Consider the following 24,725-nt stretch of genomic DNA (forward strand, 5'->3'; position numbering starts at 1 on the left):
CACTGTCTATCAAAATAACGAGATACGGTGGCCTGAGCACCGATAATTGCCACAGGAAGGCTTTATTATCTTCCCAGCTGTGTATTCCCCAGCCATCGGCTTGAAAAGAATCAAATGGTAAAGAGTGAAAGGGATAATTAAAAACATCTTGGAAGGGGGTCAAGAAATTAACAGCCTAATATGAACAAACTTTGATTACAAGTAACAATTATTACACTTCATTTGTAAATGCTCGTGTTTATCTGCAAACAAATTCAGTTTATCAGTTTCTTTTTGTTTCTTTTTTTTTTTTTTAAACTAGATCCATGTTTCATTTTTCAGCGGGCTTGTTGGCGCTCAGGGTAATTTTTAAGTGCGCTGCTGGCTGGAGGAGCCCTGACCTTCCTGCCCAGGGTGCCGGACGCTGCAGGCCCAGCCCTGCCCAAGTCCTGCCCGCGGTGAGACCCTGAATCGCCTGCGGCCTCAGCCAGCCAGTAGCTCCTGCTAATTAAAGTTAGTCATTGCCACTTGCAGCCACCATCTACTGATTTCACCTCTGATAGGCAAAAAGATTCACCTTTCAGGACAAGGTCAGGAGGGCCAGAGGCTCTGGTTCACTACAGGGTCGAGTTGCCAACAGCACTTAACTCAGCCCTGCAGTTCAACCTCTTCCAGATTTGACCTGTCACGTTTAGGAGCCAGGAGGTTTCTGCCCGAGGTAGTGTGGTGGTCGCTGCACAGCCCTCCTTCCAGCACACTCCCTGCTGCTGTGCCCCAGCACGGCCAGGCAGGGGCATTGGCCAGGGCAAGGCCATCTCTAGCACCCAAGCAGGATGATGATAGAGTTTCAGGAGACTGGAGAGCTCCCCAGAGCCTTTCCAAAGAGACACCATCTTCGTGCCATGTTTTGGCCCTCACAGGGCAGGCTGGTTCTTCACAAGAGCACACAGACACCAGTAGGCAGGGGATGCTCTGGAGGGACAAGGAGGATTATTTTCCCACTGCATTCACACAGAATTGCATGACAGTGGGGAGTAGAAGTGAAGCTGAAAGAAACGTATAAATGTGTCATCGTGGATCAAGGACCTGTGCCCAGCTCCTTTCTCAGTACACAAACACAGGACTCACTTCATTTTATTTTACATGGGAGAGAAATACCCTGCAGGGGTACTCAAAAGCCATTTTAAAGGGTGCCCTCAGCACCCACGTTTAGCCTCGGGTACCACCCCCTGGACAGATGCATGGAACTGCTGTCCTGACACTTTCCCTGGCAGAGCTGGGCTGACAGAGGTGATAGTCAGTCTGGCCAGCCAGCCAGCTACCACAGGGCCTGTGTCACCTTGCAAATGTCCCCTCTGCCATGTGAACAGCATCATCAGGAACAAGGGACTTTGTACCATAAATCAGACATATTCAGAAATGTCTGTTTTCTAAACATTTGTCCCCCAAAGCCCCCTCCCCCTGCTTCAGTCCAATCCCATGGGCAGGCTGTGGCTGGGGAGAATATCCTCAGAGATGGCTTCATGGCAGACCCCAAGCAGCAGCACAGTGCAAAAGCACAACATACACAGCTACTACTAGTGGGCGAATGAGACATATCCTCTTTGTGCCAACTCTAATGGGAAGTGCATGAATGAGATTAAATATTTACAACAAAAACCACTTTACACCCTATTATTCTAGCTAGAGTTGATGCTGGGGATTGGGCAACTCTGGTTTGTGTTTTCCTGCAGAGCCCCCCACCTCCCTTTTTTTTCATCTAAAAAGCTACAGTGTGCAGGATGTTCTGCCTCTCCTATAACGCACCTACAGGAGATAACCCTGGGAGTCTTAGCTGTGGGTCTGGGAATTTTGCTCCCCATCCCTGGTAGCTGGGGGCCTGTATGGGGCAGGGGCTGAGCCCCCATGGCACATGCACCCTGCCAGCATCTTCAGCAGATTTTGCCCCAGTGCTCAGGAGTGGGACTCTGCAGGACACCCTACTGCAGCACCCTGCACACCCTACCAGCCTGTATACCAGGAAAGGAAAAGAGAAAGACCCTTAAGGTTTTGTTCAGCAGTAACCCAGTAGCATTCCCAGCCTGGGGCAGCAGGGACCTGCTCCTGGCAGCTGTGGAGGGACATCAGCCCCAGGGCTGAGGGGAGCAGTGCAGCCCTCCCTGGCTCAGGCCTCATGGCCTTGGCTGGGCTGCAAGGGGTGGAAGTAGAGCTGCAGCCCATCATCGACAGGGTGCACGATGGGCACAGTCTGCATGCTGGGGTAGCCAGGGGTGGCCAGCTCCCAGCGGGCCGTGCTGACCAGCTCGATGGCCAGTAGCTTGAGGATGGCCTGGGCCAGCTCCTTGCCGATGCAGCTCCGTGCCCCTCCGCCGAAGGGGATGTAGTGGAAGCGGCCCGCAGCCTCCGGCCGGCCGGCGCCGAAGCGCTCGGGGTCAAAGCTGCTGGGGGGGCTCTGATAGACAGCAGCTGTCTCATGGGTGTCACGGATGCTGTACATGACGCTCCAGCCTTTGGGGATCTGGTAGCCCTGGGGAAGGGAGAGAGGAGGGAGGAGAGGACTGTTACATACCTGTGCTACTGGAGGGTGAGCAGAGGGTGCCTGCAGACAGCCCCACTGCACTGCCCACCTGCTCTACAGTTCCTTTTCTCCCCAGACCAACTGAGACTCACAGAGGCTGCTGGGTGACATTTCCCCTTGAGCTAGACTGCCAAGCACCACCACTGTGCTGGACACAGGGTGCCTGCTCACAATGGCAGGCAGCAGCTCTTTAGCAGCCTGCTGGAGTGCAAGACACTTACATCGAGCTCAAAAGTCTGCAGTGCCGTTCTGTAGCCTCCGGAGACTGGGGGCAGCACTCGCAGCACCTCTTTAATCACGCAGTCCAGGTAGCGCAGGCGGCTCAGCTTCTCCAGGCTGATGTCTGTGGTGCAGTGACAGCTTTGCCCTGGTGGCGCCGGGAGCTGGGGGCCGGGGCAGGGGGTGCGCCGGGGGACAGTGGGCTCCAGCAGGGCACTGGGCTGGAGGGAATCTTTCTCCACTGAGGCTGGGGGCTGGCTCTGGTCCTTGTGAATGTCGTTGGCCATGGGGTGGGAAAGTGGTTTCTCTCTGTCCCTGCTCTGGACGGTCAGGGTGTCCAGGCAGGGTCCTGCAGGGCAGCACTCACTCTGCTGGTACAACTCATGGGACATCAGCTCCTGCCTTATTTTTTCAATCACTGAGGGGTGCTTCAATAGCAGGAGGATCAGAGAGGTGCTAGCACTAGCCGTGGTGAAAAAAGCAGCAAATATGAGCTCAATTGCTGATTCCTGGGAGAGGAATGAAAATTACAAGTTTGAATAACATTTCAAAGTGATTGTGTCTCACCTTTTGCAGGTTTTGCCCCTGTGCAGAGGGCCCTGGCCCCCACTCTGCTCTCCCCAAACTCATATCCATCCCAGGTTGGCAGCGACCAAAGCATTTCTGTATGAACTGGACATCCACTTGCCAAGTGACTGCTGCAGAACCACAGCTGGAATGAGTACACATTACCTCCAATCCAGCTCTTCTGAACTTTCCTCACAAGATTTACCAATTTTAAGGCAGCACTTTAGCATGCATTATAGCACATTGAGTGAAGTCCATTTCAAGTATTATGCTTTTTATTATCATCTGCCAATTCCCCTCTGCACCCAGCTTTTACTTTTCTGTCCAGGCAGTTGATATGGGCAATGGTTTATGCAAAAATTCTAGATGTGCTGGCCACTAAAATGGGCTGTATTTGATCCATCTCCAGTTGTGATTGATCTTACTTGGGAGGGGACTCAAGGCAAGAGTCAAAAGCATGAAGGCCTCTGCTAGAGCAGGTCAGCCTGGGAAGTGCTGTAGCCAGCAGGGAGCACACACCAGGCAAAGGACTTGCTTGCTTTTCAAGCTGTACAGTCTGAAGCACAGCAGAGTTCCCAACAGCTCCACAGCAGAGGTATCCATAACAAGTTAGGAAGTTACTCAGCTCAGATACATGGACCACAGCACAGCCAAATCTGTAATGTGTGCCTTGTCCAAGGACAGGGGCCCCTCCCAGCCTCCCAGCCTTTGTGGGACTGCCTGCAGGGTCTATATGGAACAGCACATGCCAGGCTGCTGGGGGCTGTTTGCAGCACCCTCTGACCAACTTTTGCAAATGGTTTCCCAAAAGTTAAGGGTTGCCCATGGCATGACACATCTCTGACAGCAAACATAATGCTCAAACCTACAGCACCATCTGAAGGTGCCAGTGCCTCCACAGCACAGGGCTGGGAGTGCTGAGGCCAGAGGCCAGAGACAAAAGGCAAGGAGAAGCCAAAGGGAGGAGTACCAGGAACTGTCCCCCTGGCAGGCCTGGGACCTGACTGGTATTACAGAGCACTAATTGCTCCAGCCCAGGGGCAAAGAAGAGCAAAATCCCACAGGGACACAGAGCAGTTTCCTTTCACATGACTGTGTCTGGACTTTAAATTGTTCTGACACAACCAGCTCTAGAGGGATGAAGCCACAAACACAGAGAAGAACACTTGAAGACTGAAGGTACTTGGATTCAAATCTGATAAAGTTAAGGATAATGTAACAAAGATGACTCTTTGCTACCAGCCCTAGTGCCATATATTGGCTGGTCTAGATGCTTTTGCCAAAGTGCAGCTCTCAAGGGCATCTTTCAGCTGAAATAAAACCCCTGGAACAACAGATCCCTGTCAGCCCCTATCACACCTCCTGCAGGCATTAGCAGGAATTTTTACATTCACAAGGTAACAGACACAGATGAAAAGAAACCTCTCATTTCCACCACATGCAATTAAACCCCAAGACATTTCAATAGCATGCAAGGAATTCAGGGCAAGCTCTTAGGTTTGAAATAACAGCCCTTATGCTCTTTGCATCAACCTCTGACAGTGCTGCTGCAGAACTTGTGTCACAGCTGCTGTCAAAACTTTCCCTCCCTGCCTCTGCAAGGCCAACAGAACCAGTGACTGGAAGGCAGAATATCCCCAGTCTTCTTCACCAGCACTGTGCCTGTCCTGGGAGGCAGAATGGGCAACATTACACCCAGCCAGTGACAACATTATTATACAGGATGGGTTTTTAAAATCTTCCTAAGGTTTAAAATATTTTAAAACAGTATTGTTGGCAAAGCAACATCTTTTTAATGACCTTTACATTTCAAGGGCCCTGGTGAGTTCATGGCAGCAGTACAAATCACAGTGTATTTAGGAAAATTTCTGGGAAAACTGTCTTTCTAGATCATTTGAACAAAAAATAGATTAGTGACTAGGTTTGTGCCAGTGTCTGGAGTGTCTGACAGATATATACACAACTCTGAGACAGCTTTGGACTTTTTATCCAATTACACTGTTTCATTAAATGAGACTTCTACCACTGTTTTATTAGGGTGGAGAATATTGCCATAATTGCAAGCATAGGCAGTTCAGTTTGAAAGTAATTTTGTTAAATACAGAAATTTTCTAACCATGAAGGTACATAAAACATATGAATATATTATAATTTGAATCAGCTGGCCCAAGGTTGCTGCCATGTCACTCAATCTGTGTTACATTTAATATCTCCTTATTCCATTTGTGGTCAGAGTCAGGGATATGATGAGAGATTGTGAAACTATTCTTGCATAATATTAATGTGAATACTAACAGAGATACTACCTTTAAACTACATTCAAATACTTTAAAACCATATCCAGCTGCTGTACCCATGCAAAACTGCTTCAAAACTTGTTATATAAATGCAATGTCATCTATCATTCACTGATACCAAGTGACCTGGAACTATGAATGATGCACTACTAATGACAATTTTTTTTTCCCAAGATCTTTGGCAAAATACTCATCACATTCACTTGGTGGTTTTGTCTCAGTAAGGACTACTGGGTTCATCCCTGTGTCACAGCAATACATCACATTTCATCATAGCAATCCACAAGCTACATGATCTGATGAATGAGGAGGTGATAGGGAATGACCTGGAATCCATCGCTGCATCCCTAGACCTATTCTGGTTAATCATCTCAGAAATTTCTGGGCTCACAGCCCTGAGGAGTCCAGTGATGTGATCTACACCCTGCCCTAGGCTGGGTGCTGGGCTGTGTTTGAGAAGCACACAAGTAGCTCTGAATATTTCCAAGAGAGTGTTCTGGAGGTTGCTGAGTGCATAGATGTGCCGAGCCTTAACACAGCCATATAACCCTACCAGCATCCTACATCAGGCTGAAGGCTCATGGCCATGAAGAGGAAAGGTAGAAGGGGCATTAATTCCCTTTTAAAAGGTCCCTTCTATGACAAAGAGACACAAGACTACAAGAGCATAGAGTGTGCTAAGTGCAGGAGCTGGTGTCCTCACTGCTGCTCGGAGGGGGCAGGAGCCAGCAGCTGGGGATGGTCCCCAGCTCCCCACAAGCCTCCCCCTGGCCCTCAGCCCACATCTCTCAAACAGCCACTGAGTCAGGAGTGGCACTGCAAGGCAGAGGCTCTCCTTACCTTTAGCTCCTGCATGGTGAATTCTTTGCCATGCTCCTTGGCACTGTTCATTATGAAATCCAGAGCATCGCTGTGGTCTTCTGGGTTGTTTCTCTGCAGTTTTTCCTGTATAGCCTTCTCCATAAACTTATGTAGCATGTCCCGTGCTTTGATTCCCTGTGAGAGGCACACACAGTTCAGGAGAACCTTAGGAACTGTCCCCCTCTCTAGAGAGACCCGGGGAACCCAAGTGTAGCAATCTTTAATCCCAGGACCTGTAACAGCAAGAACTGTTTAATCTGCTGCCCAGCCCCAGAGCCTCGCAAGAGGCAGCAGTCTGGGGGGAAATGCTGCACCTTCTGTTGCCTTGCTGTTGTGAATCAAATGCAACAAGTCCCAAGAAACTCTATGGGAGGAAAAGACAACAGTAAACCCATGCTACCAAGTTCAGAGGCATCTGCACTGAGCAAATCTACAGTTGTGTCAGGTCCAAAGGAAGCTTATTCCAAGGGACAAGAAAAGGTAACAAGAAAACTGAGTCCAGACAGCAAGGCACAAATGGTTTTACAAGGGAATAGTGGATAAAGACACATTAATCACAGTCAGCTCATCTTTAGGTGTGTTGCACTCCAGTGCAGCAAAACATTCATGTAAGATCTCAGCAAGTCAAGTGGTCAGCAATGCCTTTGCAAAGTGAGGTGGAGTCACACTGTACAACTCTCTATAAAATTGTCTCCTGTAAAAGCCATAAGGACCAGAAATTTGAAATTAAAAATGGCCATGGCCAGATATTGGGAAGAAGATACAAAGGCTTAGATTTGAGGTGGGAAGGATTGGACAAAGTAAACAGGGCAGAGGGTGAGGAGAATGACAAGAGGACCTGAAGGCAAGTTGAAGATGTTGGTCTGGGACCAGACAGGCTTTAGCTGACCTGAAAGAGGGCAGGGAGATGAAAGCTCATACTGGTGACAACCTGCAAAGGGAAATTGGACAGGGAAAACAAGAGCTTTGATGAAGAGTCGCAGGAAGGCTGGGGGAGAACTGAGACTGGTTGGGTAAGGTTATCCAACAGGGCAGAGCTCACAGTGTAAATAAGAGATGAGGGAAGACCTGGCTAAAGTGGACAGGAGACTTCAGCTGTGGTAAGGGTGGAGAACCCAAAGCTAGAGGAGGGAGGAATGTGAGAGGAAGAATGGTACACAGGACCTATACCTAGAGCATGAGCATGGAGAGGCAGGCAAAGAGGGGCAGTGCAGCAGGGAAGAAACTGCAGGTTGAAAGAGGCAGAGGAGATTGTCCTTCTCCCTGGATTGTCTCTGGGCTGCTGGACTACAAGGGACTGAGGACCCTAAGAGGGCCTTAAGTTCTCAGCTTGCCTGAGTTTCAGAGGAGATGCTAGGCTGAGGTGTGCTATGCCCACCTGTCTTTGTGCTTATGCCCACAGACGCCTCTGCCATGGGCCGACATGAGTTCAGATGGGATAGGGTCAGACATGATGGACTCACCAGGGGCAACATATGGGATGAGGGAGAAGAGGAGCTCTACGCTGTACAATGAGCTGCAGCCAGTGCCCAGAGGTGTTGGAAGGCAGCCAAAAGCAGGTGAGAAGTGCAGAGAGAAGGGGAAATGGCTAGGGTAGGTAAGACACCAAGCCCTCAGATGTAGAATGGGGTGTTGCAGATGTCCTGGCCCATCAGAAATGTCCCTTGGGGAACCTAAGGACGGAGGTCTGTGCCGCCAGGGCCCAGGCCCTGCCCCCGGGCAGAGGGAGCAGTGCGGGCGGCAGTACCTTGCGCAGCCCACTGAAGGGTATGTTGAGGGGCAGGGAGAAGAGGTTCTCCACCAGCTGTTCAAAAGTTTTGGCCAGATCCTTGAACTGCTTTTCCTCCAGGCGGAGCCCCAGCAGAATCTGAGCTGCAATGCGGAAAGTTAAGGTTTTAGCGGAGGAATAAACTGCAATAGAGCCTGGCTCCATGCACCAGCCCCGCAGCTCCCAGCTCACAACCTTCTGGATCCGCGGCAGGTAGCTCTCCAGGGCGGCACGGCTGAAGACTCTGGCCAGGATCTAGGAGGAGAAGGGGGAAGAGAGGCAGGTAGTTAAAGCAGGGGGAGTACACATGCCACCGAGGCCAGGCCCGGGCGCTGCCTCGGCTGCGTGCCTTGTCGGGGTGGCTGTGAGGCTCACCTTGCGGCGCTGGCGGTGCAGGTCACCAGTGGAGCTGAGCAGAGTGTGGGAGCCCAGGATGATCTGGGTGCTTTGGGGCCACTGTGCGCTGACCAGCGTGTGCTCACCCAGCAGGATCTTGCGGATGTTCTCAGCGCCTGTCACCCGCACCACAGGCCGGCCCAGGAGGTGGGTCTTGAAGACATTTCCGTACCGCTCCCGCCGAGAGCTGTGGAAGCGGGAGCCCTGGGAACGAGCTGCGGGTCAGCCCGTGGCTCCCGCCAGCCCCTTCCCACCCCGCCCCGTCCCCCGGCGCCTCACCTGGAGCAGCCAGTGCAGAGTTTCCCCGAAGAAGGGCCAGCCCATGGAGCCCTTGGGCAGGGGCAGGGCGCTGGCGCGGTCCCGGCTGAGGCTCCAGCGCAGCGCCCACAGGTGCCGGCACAGGGTGATCAGCAGAGCCAGGGCCAGCAGCACCAGCGCCGCCGCCTCGGGCCAGGAGGGCCCGGCCGGCATCCTCCTCCGGCGGCGGGGACGGGCCGGGCGCGGCTGTCAGGCACGGGGGCCGGCGCCCCGCGATTCGGCTACGGGCGCTGCGCGACGGGCCCCGCCGGCTGCTGCCCGCCCGGCCCCGCTCGCCTCCTGCTGCCGGTTCGCCCTCGGCCACATTTATATAGATATTGGCCACTTACGCCCGATCCACCTTCGGAGATGACGTATCCGCTGCATATTTAAGCAGCGCGGCCAAATGCGGTGATTGGCGCGGGAGGGCCGGGGACAGCGGCCGAGGGGCTCGGGGCGGCGGGGCAGCCCCCGTGGCTGGGGGCCCAGCCCCTCGGGGCGCCCCGAGCCGGAGGCGGGACGGCCGCTCCTGGCAGCGGGGAACCTCTCCGCCCCGCCGGCAGCTCCCGGCGCCCCTCGGGCCAGCCTGCCCAGGTAGCGAGTCCCGTCCCGGGCTCCCCCGACCACGGAGCGCCCCAGCCCTGCTCCGCAGGCCCCACCGCCCCCGGCTTCCCGGCCTGCAGCGGCAGTCGGGGCGGCCCTGCAGCGCTCCCGGCCCGCACCCCGCCGTCGGGGCCGCGCGGATCCCCGGCCGCCTTCCCCGGGGGAAAATCACCAGTGAGTCGGGACCTGCACAGGTCCCGCGAAACCGGCTCCGAGGTGTGCTCCCGTGTGTGAAATTAAACAGGAATACGGTGAGGTTTATATTACTGTATTTAGACCGTCAATAACTTAAAAATACAGCGAAATGTACATTATTTTTACACGTTCCATTTGGTTTGTATTTGTTAGACATTCTCTTAAATGTCTAAAATAGCCAGGAGGGGACAGTGCAAAGAGACCGGTAGTGGGACAAAATTCCAATCGCTGGGATAGGGCTGGCAGGAGAAAGCGCAAACTAACAAACAAATGCGGCACGAAAACAACAGCGGCAAACTTATTCCTTACTGCAACCTGGGATAAAGAACCCGAGATCTTATAAAAGTACAGTTAGAAATAGTAACCCTGAGAAACAAAACCAAAACAAAACAACATGTCACATTATAAAGAAATCAAATGGTTATTTACATTCACAACCTCAAGATTAAACCCTTTTGGAGAACAAAGCCTGTAAGTCCTAATGCTAAACAGATATCAAGTCTAGTTCTCGGGTAGTTTTCAAAGGTACTAAAAATCAGAAGACCTTTTCATACCTCCAGACTACAAAACCTGGTATACAAAATTATGTCCAATCATTTTAGGGCTAATATACATTTAATGCAGGAAAACAATAAGCAGCACCTGAAACACAAGTATCTCAAGCTTTAAAACTTTAAATTAGGATTCAAGCAGAAAACAGCAACTAAGGGATCATTTCTCAAATAATTCCTACTCGGCGCAAAATTTTGGACACCATATCTGCAGATATTTAAATAACATATTTACAGTTCAGCAGTTCCATGTACAATACGATTGCGCTGGTTTTTATTGTACAACCTCATTTTTCACCATTTGTTTACAATATACAAAATAGTATTTGACCCATTAAAAATACATACAAAGACTTGTTTGTTGAAGACTACGTGTACAATCTATCTACTGCATTTTTCCTTTTCTCGGTCAAACAGAAGTCCTAACTGGTATCACCATTTGCTTAGTAGAAATAGTGGATAAGAAACACCTCTTGATGTGATGAGATACTGTCGATTTAAGAGGCCTATGTGTGCTGGGACATGCCGTTCACTAAACTCCTAAGTTGCTTTACTACAGTCTCTATTAGCTTCTGCTTGTCACGGTCATTCTTCCTGAACTGAGCAAAAATGTTGTTCTTTTTGCTGGAGTCTTTCATTCTAGAGAAATAAAAAAGCAAATGACAAACACATGAGAAACGTAAATTGAAAAGGAAAAATCTGACTATTTAGATTGGTTTACTACTGTTCTTCTTTTGATCTTTCTGCTAATAAGAACGGAAAGATTACAAAACCTGTTCACTATGTGTTCTTAAATTAAACTTCTGCAATGCAGAAGTGCAGAATGTGTTCATTTCAACAAATACTACTTCACAAATAACCTGTAAGTATTAAGCAAATACCCCTTCAGCAGGACCCTGATCCTACCAATTGCCTTAGGAGAGAAACAAGTCAGATAACCCGTTAGTATCATCTGCTTCCATGGTAAATTCAGATTGAGTGCATGGGTGAATTTTGTTCACCATCAATAAGGGGCATCTATATTGCTGATTTCCCATACCAACGGATATAAAAACGAAATTTGGGAAATTAAGTAAGTTACAGAAGCAATATTTTGTAACAACATATGCGATACATACCCTCTGTGAACTCTGCAAAAGACATTTTCATCGCAGGCAGGAGAGGAGAGAAAACACTGTTAGAAAGCGTATTTAAACCGCAGCGTGTTTTGCTTGACGCAGTTTTTACAAGCAGGTTGGTACCGCGCTGCCGGTCCTGCCCTCCCTGCCCGCCCGCAGGCCGGCCGAGACGCTCGCACCGGCTTCACCACGGCCAAAGCTCAGCGTCTCCCTTCCCTAGAGCGGCAATTCGGGAGCCGCCGGCTGCTCCTGCGGCCCGGCTCCGCCGCTCCCGGCAGGGCGGCTCCGGCTCCGCATCCCCGCGCCGGCAGCTCCGGCCCCGCTTCTCATCCCCGTGCCGGGAGCTCCGGCCCCCGCACTTACTTCTCCAGGAGCGTGAGGGCCGTGCTGGGGTTTACCCGCAGGTACTTGGAGGTGGCCTGCCCGTAGTCAGCCAGGTAGGTGGACCAGTCCCACACCATGAAGAGGTCCAGGAGCTGCGGGCGGAGAGGCGGGTGAGGGAGTGCGGGAGGCTCTGCGGAAAGAGGCCGGGCGCAGCCCCTCGCCGAGCCCAGCTACCACCCCCCTTCACCTGCCCATTTCTTTCTTTAACGTCTCTCACCTCCCTCAAATGTGCAGGGAGGCAGCTGTGCAGGTTTGGCCCCAGGACGGGATGCTGATGGCTTCACGCTTTAGTATTTAGGAACTTGCTTTACCGTGGGGAGCAAGACAGGGATGCTAGTGTCTGCTGCTTTTCACACTAATTTAAACGAGGTTCAGGTAGTCCAATTAAAGTGAATTAAACACCTCCTGGCTGCAGTCTCCATTATAACTGATCCCTGAAACTCAGAGCCAAGCCCTGGGCACACTTCTGGCCCAAACAAACCCAAACACTTCAGTGGAGGAACAAAAAGTCTCCAACCACAATATTACGCTTGGCTGCAGTTTCAAATCAGGTCTTGGACTCATGATCTGAGAGCTGCTGTTCAACAATAAACCAGCCTGCTTTTACAATCAGACGCGATGCTGAACCTCCAGCAGCCAGCATCCTCACGGCCCTCAAAGCCTGATTCCCCCTCCACCATTACGGGGTGCAGGCCAGGCCCCGTTGGGCACCCTGCCCAGGCTGCCAGGGGCCAGGGCACAGGCAGCTCTGCTCGGGGATGCCTTTCCCACGGCTACCTGCGCGCCAGTGGGCCCCATTGCCATTGACGTCAATGGCGGGGCGCCCCAGCTTCCCCCTGCGTCTGGGGCCTGGCCTTGTCCTGCTGCTGAGGGCTAACAAGGGCTTGTTCTCAGGCTGTCCCGTGTTAGCCAAAGCTACTGTTAAAAAAAGCTTTGGGAACCATTAACAACACTTCGCCCCAGAGCGCAGTGCCCGAGGCTGCTCCGCTGAGTTGGGTCCTCAGTGTAGCCTAGAGCCCTGCTTGCCTGGAGACCTGCTGAATCAGTAATGCTGGAAAGGTGGGCTGGAACAGGACTCTGTGTAACAAAACCACTGAAAAAATGTAACAGACTACTGCAAGTCACATAATTTTTCTATTTCAAGGAAGAACCGTTCACTTCAAACATTTGCTTCTGCTACGCCTGACCTGCTCCCACAGGCAGAGGTGCAGCAGATGTCTGCTCCTCTGACTTCTCAGGCTACAGTAAGAGGAGGGCTACACCACAGAGAACCTTACCTTGCCTTACTCAAACTTCTCAGCCTGATAAACTGTCAGAGGAGTCCAGCAATGCTCATGCCCAAAATCATAACATCAATTCATTTACAGAAAAGTATACATCCAGTCTTCCCAGATTCAAATGTCAATGCCTCTCTTCTGCAAATTTTTCCTTTTCCAAACCACTTTCTTATGTTACTTTCAAATATAGCGTCTAACTTAAACACATAATTTTCTAATTAATTACTCCTTCCTTATTTGTAGTGTAATCTTTTAGAACTAGATAGCAACATTTCCTGGCATTATAACGGACCTCTGACACACCTACTTACATTTTACATTTAACTATTTCATAGGGATGAAAGGGTCCAAAACCCAAGGAGGCAATTTCACTCTCTGCTGACTAGATAGCCATCATAAGCACCAAGGTCAAATTCAAACAGTTCTTTCCCACAAAGCCCTTTCTCAAGATGGACACCACCAATTTTACTGAGTTGCTGAGCACATGCCTTCAGTCACCATGCAAACAGACTTGGGCTGGCCTGCTAACTCAGTTGTGAAACTCACAGCCTCAGTTGCTACTGCATGTTCTCATCACTTGTTATTACCCATGTTACACAGTTTAGGTGCCAGTCCTCACAGAAGTATTTTAAAGCACAACCAAAAGAGTGGAAAGATAGGACAGGCAGATGCACAAGACAAGATATGAGAATAAAGCTGACAGGAACCCAAACTATATAATCTGGTGATTAATAACTTACTGCTACTTCCAGTGCTACTTGTCATGGGCTTCACATGGGACATGGTCCTTAAGGATGGACCGATGTTCCTGCAGTTGTATTCAGTAAGAAGTGAAAGATTTCATTTCTTAGCCCTACTGTACCATTGAAATCAAGGATTCTGGGTAAATCTTAAACAACCCTGATATGGTTGAAAGGTACCTAATATGGGTGAAAGGCACCTAAATTATCCTGCTAGCAATGTGCAGCCCAAAGCCATTGATGACTGACACAATTACAGTGCTGACAAGTTCAAAGGAACTTCCCTGACAGTACTGCATGAGTGAGTTTCATATGATGCTTTCAAGGGTTGACTCAACTGATTCCGCCATGGCTCTGGGAAATCTCAGTGATAGTGATGACTGGAAGATTACAACTCATTTGTCACCTGGCCAAACACAGGTAAGCATGGAGGGCTCTAAACAGACCACGAAGCCTGTTGTTTTTCAACACAAGGTAAAAAAATGTCACACAGAACATGAAGCATATTCTGTGCACTCCGAGACAGTCCTGGCCCTAAAGAATGAACACCTGAAGAGAGACTATTGGCAAGGGTGATGTACCCAGAGCTCCTTCCCTGCTCCATGCATGGTCAAAGAGCTGCACGCAACCAACCTCATGCTAATAAATCTCTTAAGTTCAAGCAGCTGTCATGACACGTGGCAGGTAGCTCAAAGGCCCAGACATGCAATCAAATGACACATGCCAGTCAGTCACAGCCCCCTTCCCTCTTTCTGTGCATCTGTTCAGGGGCTGCAGTGTGACAATCACAGATTGGATTAAATGTGGCAAGGAGCTGCAGACACTGCTGTAATCAGCACAGACTGCTGCTGTGCACGATTATGCACTGCACATTTTGTCCCACTCACAGGTGCAGTTCTGCACCGTGGCACACCGCTGTATGCAGTGGGCTTGGACAGCAAGCACTGCGTGCTGTGGAGTGGGGAAGAGCTGCCTGGTGTGCCTCTCTTGGGATCTGTGTCCTGGCCATTCCTATCACCTGCATCTGCCCTGGCACCCAGGCTCAGTGGATGCACAGCCCAATGCAGGTGCTCTCTGAGGGGGGCAGGTTGGTGAGCAGCCAGTGGCAGAGAGTACAGTCTAGCAGAAATGACACACTGGCCCCAGGACCACCACAGGGATGGTGGGAAATAACTTCAATCCATTCATGCGAAGTTTCACTTGAGCACAACACAACACCGAATTCACCTTCACTCCCGCAACAATGCAGAGGTGTTGACTCACCAATCTGTTTTAATTTCTGCTGCTCTGTTCCTTTCTGATTTACACCATCTTTTGCTACACCAATGTGTGCCCTATTTAAATTAATCATTTTAATTCCTCTCCTTGATATAGAAAAAGTGGGACTGTCTTGGCCACAGACATATGATGCACATGAAGCACAGGACAGTTTGCTGGTTCTGTGACATAGTTTTTACTGCAGCATCTAGGATCAAATCAAGGCCAAGTTAAAGCAACATTTCCCTACTACTATTTTATCTATTAAAGCCTTCACTATTACTGTGACAATAATTGAAAATGAGATGTATTGTCTAACAAGTAATGCCCCACACTTGCTTACACGTCAAATATGGGCAAACACTAGGTCCTGGCAATAAGCATTTCCCAGCCTCAAAAATCAGTCAAAGGCCACAGAGTTTATCACATCATACCAGTGCTACTGGCTGCAACTCATTTAAGGTTAGACTGTGCACAACTTGCCTTGAAATTACAATAGGAAAAAATGTTTATTTTGCACATCCATCTTTCCTAAGTTAACGTGTGTGGAAAAAACCTTAGACAGAAAGGCAGTCTCAGCCCCACATAAGGAGCCACCCAAGGGTGTTTAGTCAGAACCAGCTTATCATGCAGCCAAAACATTGTGAAGCACCGAATAAACTAAATACATGTACTCTGCTACCCAAGAACAATGGCACTGCTGTGCTCTTCATCCCATAATAACCATGAAAAATAAGAATAAGCTCAGACAGGCAATACTATACCCAAGTATTTTATAATTATGCAGAATATGCTTCCCTAGGAGCAAGGAGCAATTATTCCCTTCTGACTAGGAACAATTTGCAGAGATGTATGTATATCTGAGTCATTGTGAAAAAAAAAAAAAAGAACAAGGAAAAAAAAAAAGAACAAGCTTTAGCCTTTCCTGTACACCGCACAGAACATCCTATATATTGTCCACTTACTTACATTTACAAGATACAGTCTACATTTCCACCTTATTTAGAGGATTTTGCTTTTTCTAAAGGTGTGATATAAGGGGAACCTTCATCCAACATCTTGGAACCATCAGGGCTGATGATCAGAGAGCAGCACTTTTCTTCTACTGTACGTGCAACAGTATTGCTTTCCCAAACCATTACATTATTAGTCACATATATACTTCTAACATTATAGGTAACTTAAGCCTCTGGTTGCTGTACTGCACTTTTATTTTGAATTATGCTCTACATTGCTTTGATTTTCTAATTTTCCCTTCATGTGTAGGTATTTTCTAGATGCCTTTTATGTCTAACATTAGGTCTCTTTGTAGAAATAAACATCATTTGGAAAAGAGAAGGTGTTTATGTGTACTTACATAAAAGTTTATAGTAATTTCTGACATTATACAGGTAACACTGCTATTTTTAATTGGAAGACTTATTTTAAAAGATACTAAACTATGTTTTGGTTAAAAGGTTTGGTTACTCCTACTGTAAGACCTTGTTAGCTAACAGGATCAGTTAAGACAAGACATTATAATACTGATGCTATGAGAGGAAAAGGTCTTAAACTTTTAGGGACAGAATTCTGATTTCAAATAGGGTACTTGCACCTGTTCTTTGAAGTTAGTACTCTAGCTTTTTCCCAGTATCTAGGTGATATGGCCATGTTTGAATAGAAATTACTCTTTATCATTGCTCACTAAAACTTTGTATTGTATTACCTAAAGTTTAGAGCAGCTCAGCCATAGTCCTGTATTTAGGCCATCTTGTAATTACGTGAGAATTTTGTGCACTGGCAACTGCTGGAATCGACCATCCGGCCCTTTCACTGACATCTGAGCCTCTTGTCACATCCTCAGATATCATACAGATGCCCTTTCCTTTTTACTTTTGGGCAACTGTCAGGAATAATCTTGGAAGAGAACGCTGTTTTGGGAAATAGCTATGCACAGAGTGAGCACAGCAACAGACAGAAAGAGGAGACATGAGCTTTGCAGATGGAAATGGGGGCCGTGTCCATTAGACTCTGTGCTGGTTATACTACAAAAAGCCTAATTGTAAATTATAAAGGTAGCTTAATGCAAGTTGGAATGCTACAAGTTGCAATCTCTTCTGAAGCAGCATGAGCATCAGCAAATAACTTCGGTTGTACAAATGGCACCAGTGATTCAGGAGCTGGAGGAAAAACTGAGTTGTACACCTAATTTCCTACTTACCTTTCAGTAAAGTCAAATATTCCATCCAATAAAAAGTAATTATTTTAATATATCACTGTCAGTTATGTCAGTTCTGGCCCACTCTCCTTGCTCACAAGCTGAATATTTCTTATGCTAAACAGTTTATTAACCCCTAATCACCCAGTTACTTCTGGACTTGATTGCATGTGTAATTACCTTTTGTCAGGTACAATTTGCCTGATAAACATGTCAGAACACTTGCTGCTTAGTCTGTTGAAACAGATAAATGCTGTCTTTCCACAGCCTTGGGGCATAATTAACAGGGGAAAAAAAGGCAGTTATAAAAACACACAGAAGCTGATTCAGTGAGGCAGGAGTTCACAGCGTGCAGCCCGCCAAGGCCCATTGCCCGGCCCGCTACGCTTGCCTGAGCTCTTATTGAGTTCCAGCCTGCTGTGACAGGGCAAAGGGGGCAGCCCTCAAAAACTGAGATTTAAAGTAGGTTTCCACGTGAACTTCAAAAAAGAGTGGGATGATGCCTGTTTGGAAAAAAAAAAAAACCAAACCACGACAAAACAAAAACAAAACAAAAAAAAACAACAACAACAAAAAAAACCAAACCAAAAAACCAACAACAAACCAAAAAAACCCCAACAACACAGTAAAGCAGATAATGAAATTGGTAGAGTCCCTGTCATCATTATGAGTTATACACTCAAACAGAGTCTCTGGGATGGGACCAAGAACAGAAAAACTAAAAGAAGGCAGAGGAAAAAAAAATCAGGAAAAGCAAACAGGTCAGGATTAACTAAAAATGCTTTGTGGCATCCTTGGGCTCAATTGCTTCTGATTTCTGCCCTGTAGTGTTTGCAGGTTATATACCCGTGCGCTACGGGGAGTGCGAAAAAAGAAATCCTTACCTGACCTCTGGATAACCCAAACAGGAGATTAGCCCATTTCCAAGCAAAGCAGGTTGTCACACTGTTAGGCCAATTGCTTCTATTGACACTTTGCATAAACATCTTACACAGAGTGATCAGAAAGGACTGTTACGCCATTAATGCTCTTTTTATTTTTTTATACCTAAGTCTTACAGAATAAAGGCCTTTCTGAGTAAGGGATAACAAAAGGGTCAAAAGGTCACAAACATTCTTTTAAGTAGGCAAAAATCGAGGAAGTTTAGATTCATTGAAAAGTGCAAATTGGAAATTTTTTGCATCTTATACATTCCAACACGCTCAGCTTTTTCTAATTTCACTTCTAGTAAATTCATTATCTACTTAATTGTGCATTTTTACTTTTACTTTTAAATAGCAAAAATGCTAAAGTCTTCATTTTAGGAAATAGCAAGCTGTCTAACCTTCTCAGCTAATCAGTAATCTAAACAGACTTAGACATTACCATTGAAATCCTCGTGAGGACCAGTGTGAAAATATACAGAACCTTTTCTTGAAGTGGGATGACTGAACAGTCTCTCATGTACAGTTTTCACATAATTTACACAGCATGTGGTTTGCACTGTGTACAGCAAAATATTCTATATTTTCTTTTGTTTTGCTTTCGCTTTGATCAGAGATGGAAACAATCTCCCTTTAATAGTATAAAAGCCACCTGCTGGGCATCACAGACTACAGCTAATTGGCAAATTCTTTGAAATTTTGATATAATGGATTTTGACCTCTTTAATTAAAAAAACCCAAAGCCTAGAATACGGTGAACTCTTCTGGGAAATGAATAGTGCCAAGCATATACAACTGCAAGCTACACCCAATCTTTTCTTAGGAAAGAATACAGAAGTAACATTACAATTTTTCCCTTGAGAATGCATGGCTTTTGGCCTAGGGGAAAAAAAAAGACTATTGCTAGCTATGTATCATTTCAGTCCCTAAGATAAAGACAGAGCAAACACATTAATATTTCAATTATTTCTACTTTTATTGGGCTTTGGAGCAAGCAAAGCACCAAATATGAAGGTGACTTTTTCATTTTAAACACAGTAAACTCACAAAAGCCACTCACAAATGTTCCAGTCCGCAACATTTCCTACTCCAAAGAGCTCACACTGTACCAACCCATCCTACCTTGTTTTAAGAAGGACAAATGGGTTTCAGGACCCAAAAGGAAGCCTGTCAACCAGAACTGTTGCTGTTTCATAATCTCTGACATAACGTTAACCTTTCAGTGGAGCTATAATCTCATTGCTTTGGGAACTCTGAGGCAGCACTGTCTTTCTTTTGTTAAAACACTTATTTATATTCTGCCCAGCATAATGGGGCCATGGTCCATGACTGGGACTCATAGGCACTGCAGTAACACAGCTACACAACAACAACAAGAACACTGTTTCAATCTTTGCTTAGGTTTTGTGCACAAGTATACATGAACATATATTACACAGGTATACACTTATTTCCAACAAAAACCAACTGCATGACCATGAAGATAATACCATCATTATTCACCAAGTTATGCTCCTGTTAATTAAAGCATGCACTCCATGAGAACACTTACTAAATTGGAAAACAAAACATAAAGGACCAGGATCAGAATCAAAACTGGACAAAGACAAGTCTTGTTTACTCTGAACATTTCTTGGTTGCAAAGGAACAACAGAACTACTTAAAATGTAGATACCTAAGTCCAGCTTGAAAGAAAAAAAGAGTGTTTGCTAACTGTAGAATAACACCATACCAACCAAACACAATTATCACCAAATCAGTAGGTGTTCATTACTGCTGACAAACATCTTGTTAGCCTGGCTAGCAAGTCTGCCTGCCACTTGCCAAAATATTTTGTTTTATTTAGACCTGGTGACTTATTTTGTGAATGTGGTGAATTTCAGAATCCCGTCTACTGATCACATAACTGGAATAACGCACATTGGTTTTGTATTTCAAAGTGTACATTGCTCTCTTGATCTGTGAATGTCTCCCCGCAGTTTATGCTATTTTTCTGAATTGGTACAACAAATGGATTTTCAAAGTGATGTTACGGGGACTTAGCTATGCAATTCCCATTAGTGTCAATGGGGGTCGCAGGCTAAATTCCTAGACAATGCTTTGAAAACTGAGCCCTGGATTTTCAAAGGAAGGACAGTCTGTGTTAGAAAGGCAGTGTCTTTCAGTTTTTAAGCTGCTGCATTAAAACCTGCCTTTTTATTTTAAGCACCATACATTTAGAAATTGTGTCTAAATTTGGGACATTGAAATGTTCACAAGAATGAAATGATTTTGTATTTAAATGCTGCCATCTGTTTCAAATTTATAAGTGAAATTGTATCTGTCACTATCTTAAATGTTGGGATACAATCTTCAACACATTCATAAATGTACAATGTATAATGTTATGACAGCTGAACCATTGAGATTTGTTGCTATGCTAAGAGAAAACAGAAGTTATTTGTGTTCATATACTTTTATAAGAAAAAATCCTTGCAAAGGACAGAACTCTTTCCTAAAATCTGGACCTTGTGGTATACTTTGAGAAATGCCTGGTCTTGTTACATTCATGATTTTTTTTTTATTCTTTGGCACTTCAAATGAACTTAGGCCTGCCTATAAAATAGAATACTTGCTGTTGAAGCCACGTGAACAAGCTTGTTGCTGTTACCATAACCAGAAAAACACTCACAATGTATAATTTTTACAAATCCCATTAAAACTTCAAGCAGCCCAAGATGTAACATCAGAAGACACAGAAAAATAGTTTCTGAGACAAATATAAATAGCTAGGCCCTATGAAACACCCAGTACAGGAACAAGTAATGCCTCTTCAAAGAAGATTTGTTTAATTACAGTGAAAATGTTTATTATGAAGTGTGTTGTTCTTCATCATTAAAGAATAAGCTGGACTAGTAGCAAAAGAACCATCTTTTGAGTCTAGAAGCAGAGAAGAGTTTGAAAAGCAGGAGCCTGGCAGACAGACAGGCTCCAGAGGGCACGGGCTCCGGCCAAATTGCTCCTGTCAAGCGTGTTAGTCCGTACACAAAGTCCCTTCAGACAAAGCATAAAACTATGTCAAAGGCAAAATTTGTGTGGATTAAAAATTGTGTATTATGCAATGGTCAGGTCATTCACCATTTTTTCTGGTTTTGAGCTCCTGACACAGAGGTGCACAGGCTCAAACAGCACACAGGGGTGACGAGTGCAGCCCCCCAGAACAGGCCATCTGCCTCTCACCTGGACAAGACTTTGAAAACACAATTCCAACTGTTCAAATTATGAAGCATTTAATATAGCACAGGTAAATCTCAGCGGCATTTCCACTTGGCTTCTGGTTATTTTTCTAAACACAAGTTTGCCAGTAGTACTTCAATATTGACATCTACTAAAAAGAAATTCTACTGTTTCGTTTATTTGATCTTTAATTTTCTATAGGCACTTCTCTTTTAATTGCACTAGACTCACAACACATTTGCTTTAAACTATTCACTTGTCTATGAAATAATGCCATAAATAACATATGACGAGGCACACTATCCTAAAGTAAGCTTCTTGAGGATTAAAACTGTATCATTTGTCTCAATTCTTCCTGTAAAAATGATCTGAGATGATTCATTATAGAAATGTCATCAAAAAGTTAAAAATCTAAAGTTAAAATTTAACTACCTTCTCTGGTTTAGAGGTGGGTCTAATTAAAATTAATCTAATTTGGTGTAACTAGAATAAAATTCAAACACAAAACACATTCACTTCCACTTCCATACTGTGTTCTGGAATTGAACACTCTTGTCCCATCTGCCACATTTAATATTTAGCACTATCCATAAGAGTAACTCCAGATGCCTGCAGTCTTACAAGCGTGTATATGCACCATAACACAAGAAGTCATTATCTGACAAATGCTGGTTCTAACGACTCCAACACTGTCCTTGTATACACACATCTAATCTAGACAGTCAGGTTGCTGTGCCCTAGAACTAACCATCCGCAGTAGTCTGCCCAAGTATGCATCTCCAAGTTCAAACTTTAGTCCAGTTACTTCTGGGACTGAAGGAAGGAGCTTTAGATACACAGCCCTTGCATGCAAATGCAAACTGATGCCTATGGGAAGACAAGAGCTCCATGGCATCAGCTTTGTGCCCACAGAGGAAGAGAAGACTTCAGCTCTTTGTGTGAAGCTGCAGCTCAAGAACAGACCCAGGACACCACCAATGCAGGCACTGCTGGGAACTAGGGATTCAGTGAATGGGGCATTTCCCTCCCCAACTCTCCAGTCATTTCTTGTCATATTCTGACTTGGAAAAAACACCAGAGGAAATTACATCTATGAAATATGCTGAAATTACATTGCTACAGAGATTGATTCAATTTAACAGGAGGATATACAACAGGTCTATAAGGTTTATGAGCCCTCTTGAATCGGCAGCAATTGAATCTCCACAGAAGTCCATGATCTACAGTGTGTACTATGAATCACATCACTTCCACTGAGATAACCTGAGGTTCTACAGCAGGTAAGGGGAAATAGTTTGGTTCAACACAACAGAGAAAGTATTTTTTAACTGACAACTTTCTTTTAGTTTAGTTTCTTTTAGCATCTGTGCATTTCTCAAAAGCTGCATATCTAAAGTAAAAAATTACAGCCACAGTGTGCCAGATTCTTCTCTTAGGCGGCCATTAAAACACTCAGAATTTTATATACAGATGTCTGTTTGAAACACTTCTTCAGGAAGCAGATACAAATACAGCAACTGCTCAATAAAGTATCTCAGCTGATCTTGGGTGCTGAGCTAGAATATGTGAAAAGCCACTGAAATTCAAGACATAACAGGCCACAAACCAGCATAATTTTGTTTGCATTCAGAAACAAAAATCTAGTGCAATCCATAAGGCACAGATACTTACACATGTGGACATCATAAGTTTACTGTAAACAGATAGTTATTTCTTCCAAAGTAGATCACTCAGGGTATGGCTGCATAACCACCCTTTATAGCAGATGAAGTTACATCCCTTAGGGAAAGCTATCCTAGACCTGAGAACCTCTAGACAAGGAATTCAGCAGTCAGTAGCTCAGGAATGTAAATACAGACAAGTTAAAAGGAAAGCCAAAATCACTAGGAAAAAAATCTCATATTATTTCATGGACAACCTTCACTTTCCTCTTCAGCTACAAGAAAATATTTACTTCCCTATTTATATCTATTAAATTACTCTCAAGACATTTTATTAAATATATGGGCTAATATATAGCCCATATAAAATCCTGGTTTTGTTTTGTTAACTTGTCTAGATAACTTGGTTTAACAAAGGCTTCCAAGCCCAGCAACCTGGATACCTCAAAATTTTCTTTTGTAAATTGGGTTTTTGCAAAAGATCTTTCTCCTTGGGCTGTTGTTTGCAAATATATTAGGAAAAAACCCATTTTGCTAAAGGCAATAATCCAATACAATTTCTTTTCTAAGAAATACATCTTCAAGAAATTATTCTCCTTAGAAGATGGTTTTTTTCCCTTTAGATTATGCATTTTCTCCTCAATCCTACAGCAGTATTTTCTTTAAATGTTTTATCTAAAAAAATATTTCTTATGATTTTCCTGGAAGACCGAATAATTACAAATTATTTTATGTCATTTGCAATAATTACTCTTCATATTTTAGCTCCAACAGATCCCAGTACACATGGAACTTCTGCTGAGTAAGGATAGCAAAATTCAGCCTCTAATGCCTCCTGCTATTTGAAAACATCTTCCCCTGATTTTACTTGCCACTTTGAAATGTTATCCCTTTCTAGGGAGTAATCCTGTGCTAGATTCTTTTGCTTCTTAAACGAACATTATTCTCACCCTTTATTGACTGACCAGATCTATTATCACATGTAAGCAGCGTTAATCCTCTAGTAATTAACACCCTTATTAAAGTAATTTTAACTCAAAGAAGTTTAAATCGCATTATTGGTTTTATTTAATTAAGCTATGAGGGCCGTTTTACAGTGTCACTCGAGTTTTCAGCTTGTGCCTTTTCTATATCAGTTACACAGGTCCCCCCTGCAGCCACCTCATCCTGATACACACAAACCACCACTACCACCACCCCACCCCACACAGTTACCAGGGCATTTCTGTCTAGGAGTTATTCAATGTTATTCCATTTCACTGTGAACTCTTTCAACTATTCTGCATGTCAATGGATGCAAGATGTAGACATAGACACTATACTAAATATTTTACCATTCCCAGAACTATCATTTGGATGTGCATTGGAATGACAGTATCACATTCACCCTTCCAGGGGACTCAATATCTTGTTAGTGCCTAAAGTGAAAGAGCCACTTCTGTCCTTTTCATACATCCTAAGCAAGGGCAAACATATTTCTTTAAACTTCAGACTGGCAAAAAGAAACAGAATCTCAATGCATTGAGTTGTGCCACTTACAATGGCCACTTTTTCTGTTACTTTGAAAATAAGTAAGTTTTAAAAGTTTAATAAATAAGTTTCAGAATTGTGGTTTTGTGTGTGTCCTACTGCATGTTCCTT

General features: G+C 45.5%; 2 protein-coding genes across 6 annotated transcripts in view; both read right to left on the minus strand.

Moving 5' to 3' along the window:
* Positions 1 to 27: 27 nt before the first annotated feature.
* LOC115905065 (cytochrome P450 26C1) lies at positions 28 to 9,136 on the minus strand. Its single transcript, XM_030951134.1, has 6 exons — positions 8,945 to 9,136; positions 8,645 to 8,869; positions 8,249 to 8,524; positions 6,481 to 6,636; positions 2,779 to 3,285; positions 28 to 2,506 (listed from the first exon to the last, which is right to left on the minus strand). Exons 1-6 carry the CDS (start codon positions 9,134 to 9,136, stop codon positions 2,144 to 2,146), a joined length of 1,719 nt encoding a protein of 572 aa, XP_030806994.1. The 3' UTR covers positions 28 to 2,143.
* Positions 9,137 to 9,817: 681 nt separating this feature from the next.
* EXOC6 (exocyst complex component 6) overlaps positions 9,818 to 24,725 on the minus strand; it is an 89,056-nt gene continuing 74,148 nt past the window's right edge. For all 5 annotated transcript variants that reach the window (XM_030950678.1, XM_030950684.1, XM_030950680.1 and 2 more), the window contains 3 exons: positions 11,793 to 11,905; positions 11,430 to 11,441; positions 9,818 to 10,950 (listed from right to left, as the gene is read on the minus strand). In XM_030950678.1, the coding sequence (XP_030806538.1) occupies positions 10,818 to 10,950; positions 11,430 to 11,441; positions 11,793 to 11,905 (258 nt within the window). In that variant the 3' untranslated portion in view covers positions 9,818 to 10,817. The remainder of the gene's footprint in view (positions 10,951 to 11,429; positions 11,442 to 11,792; positions 11,906 to 24,725) is intronic.

The sequence above is a fragment of the Camarhynchus parvulus genome, chromosome 6 (genome assembly GCF_901933205.1).
Source record: "Camarhynchus parvulus chromosome 6, STF_HiC, whole genome shotgun sequence".
Classification (NCBI taxonomy): Eukaryota; Metazoa; Chordata; class Aves; order Passeriformes; family Thraupidae; genus Camarhynchus; species Camarhynchus parvulus.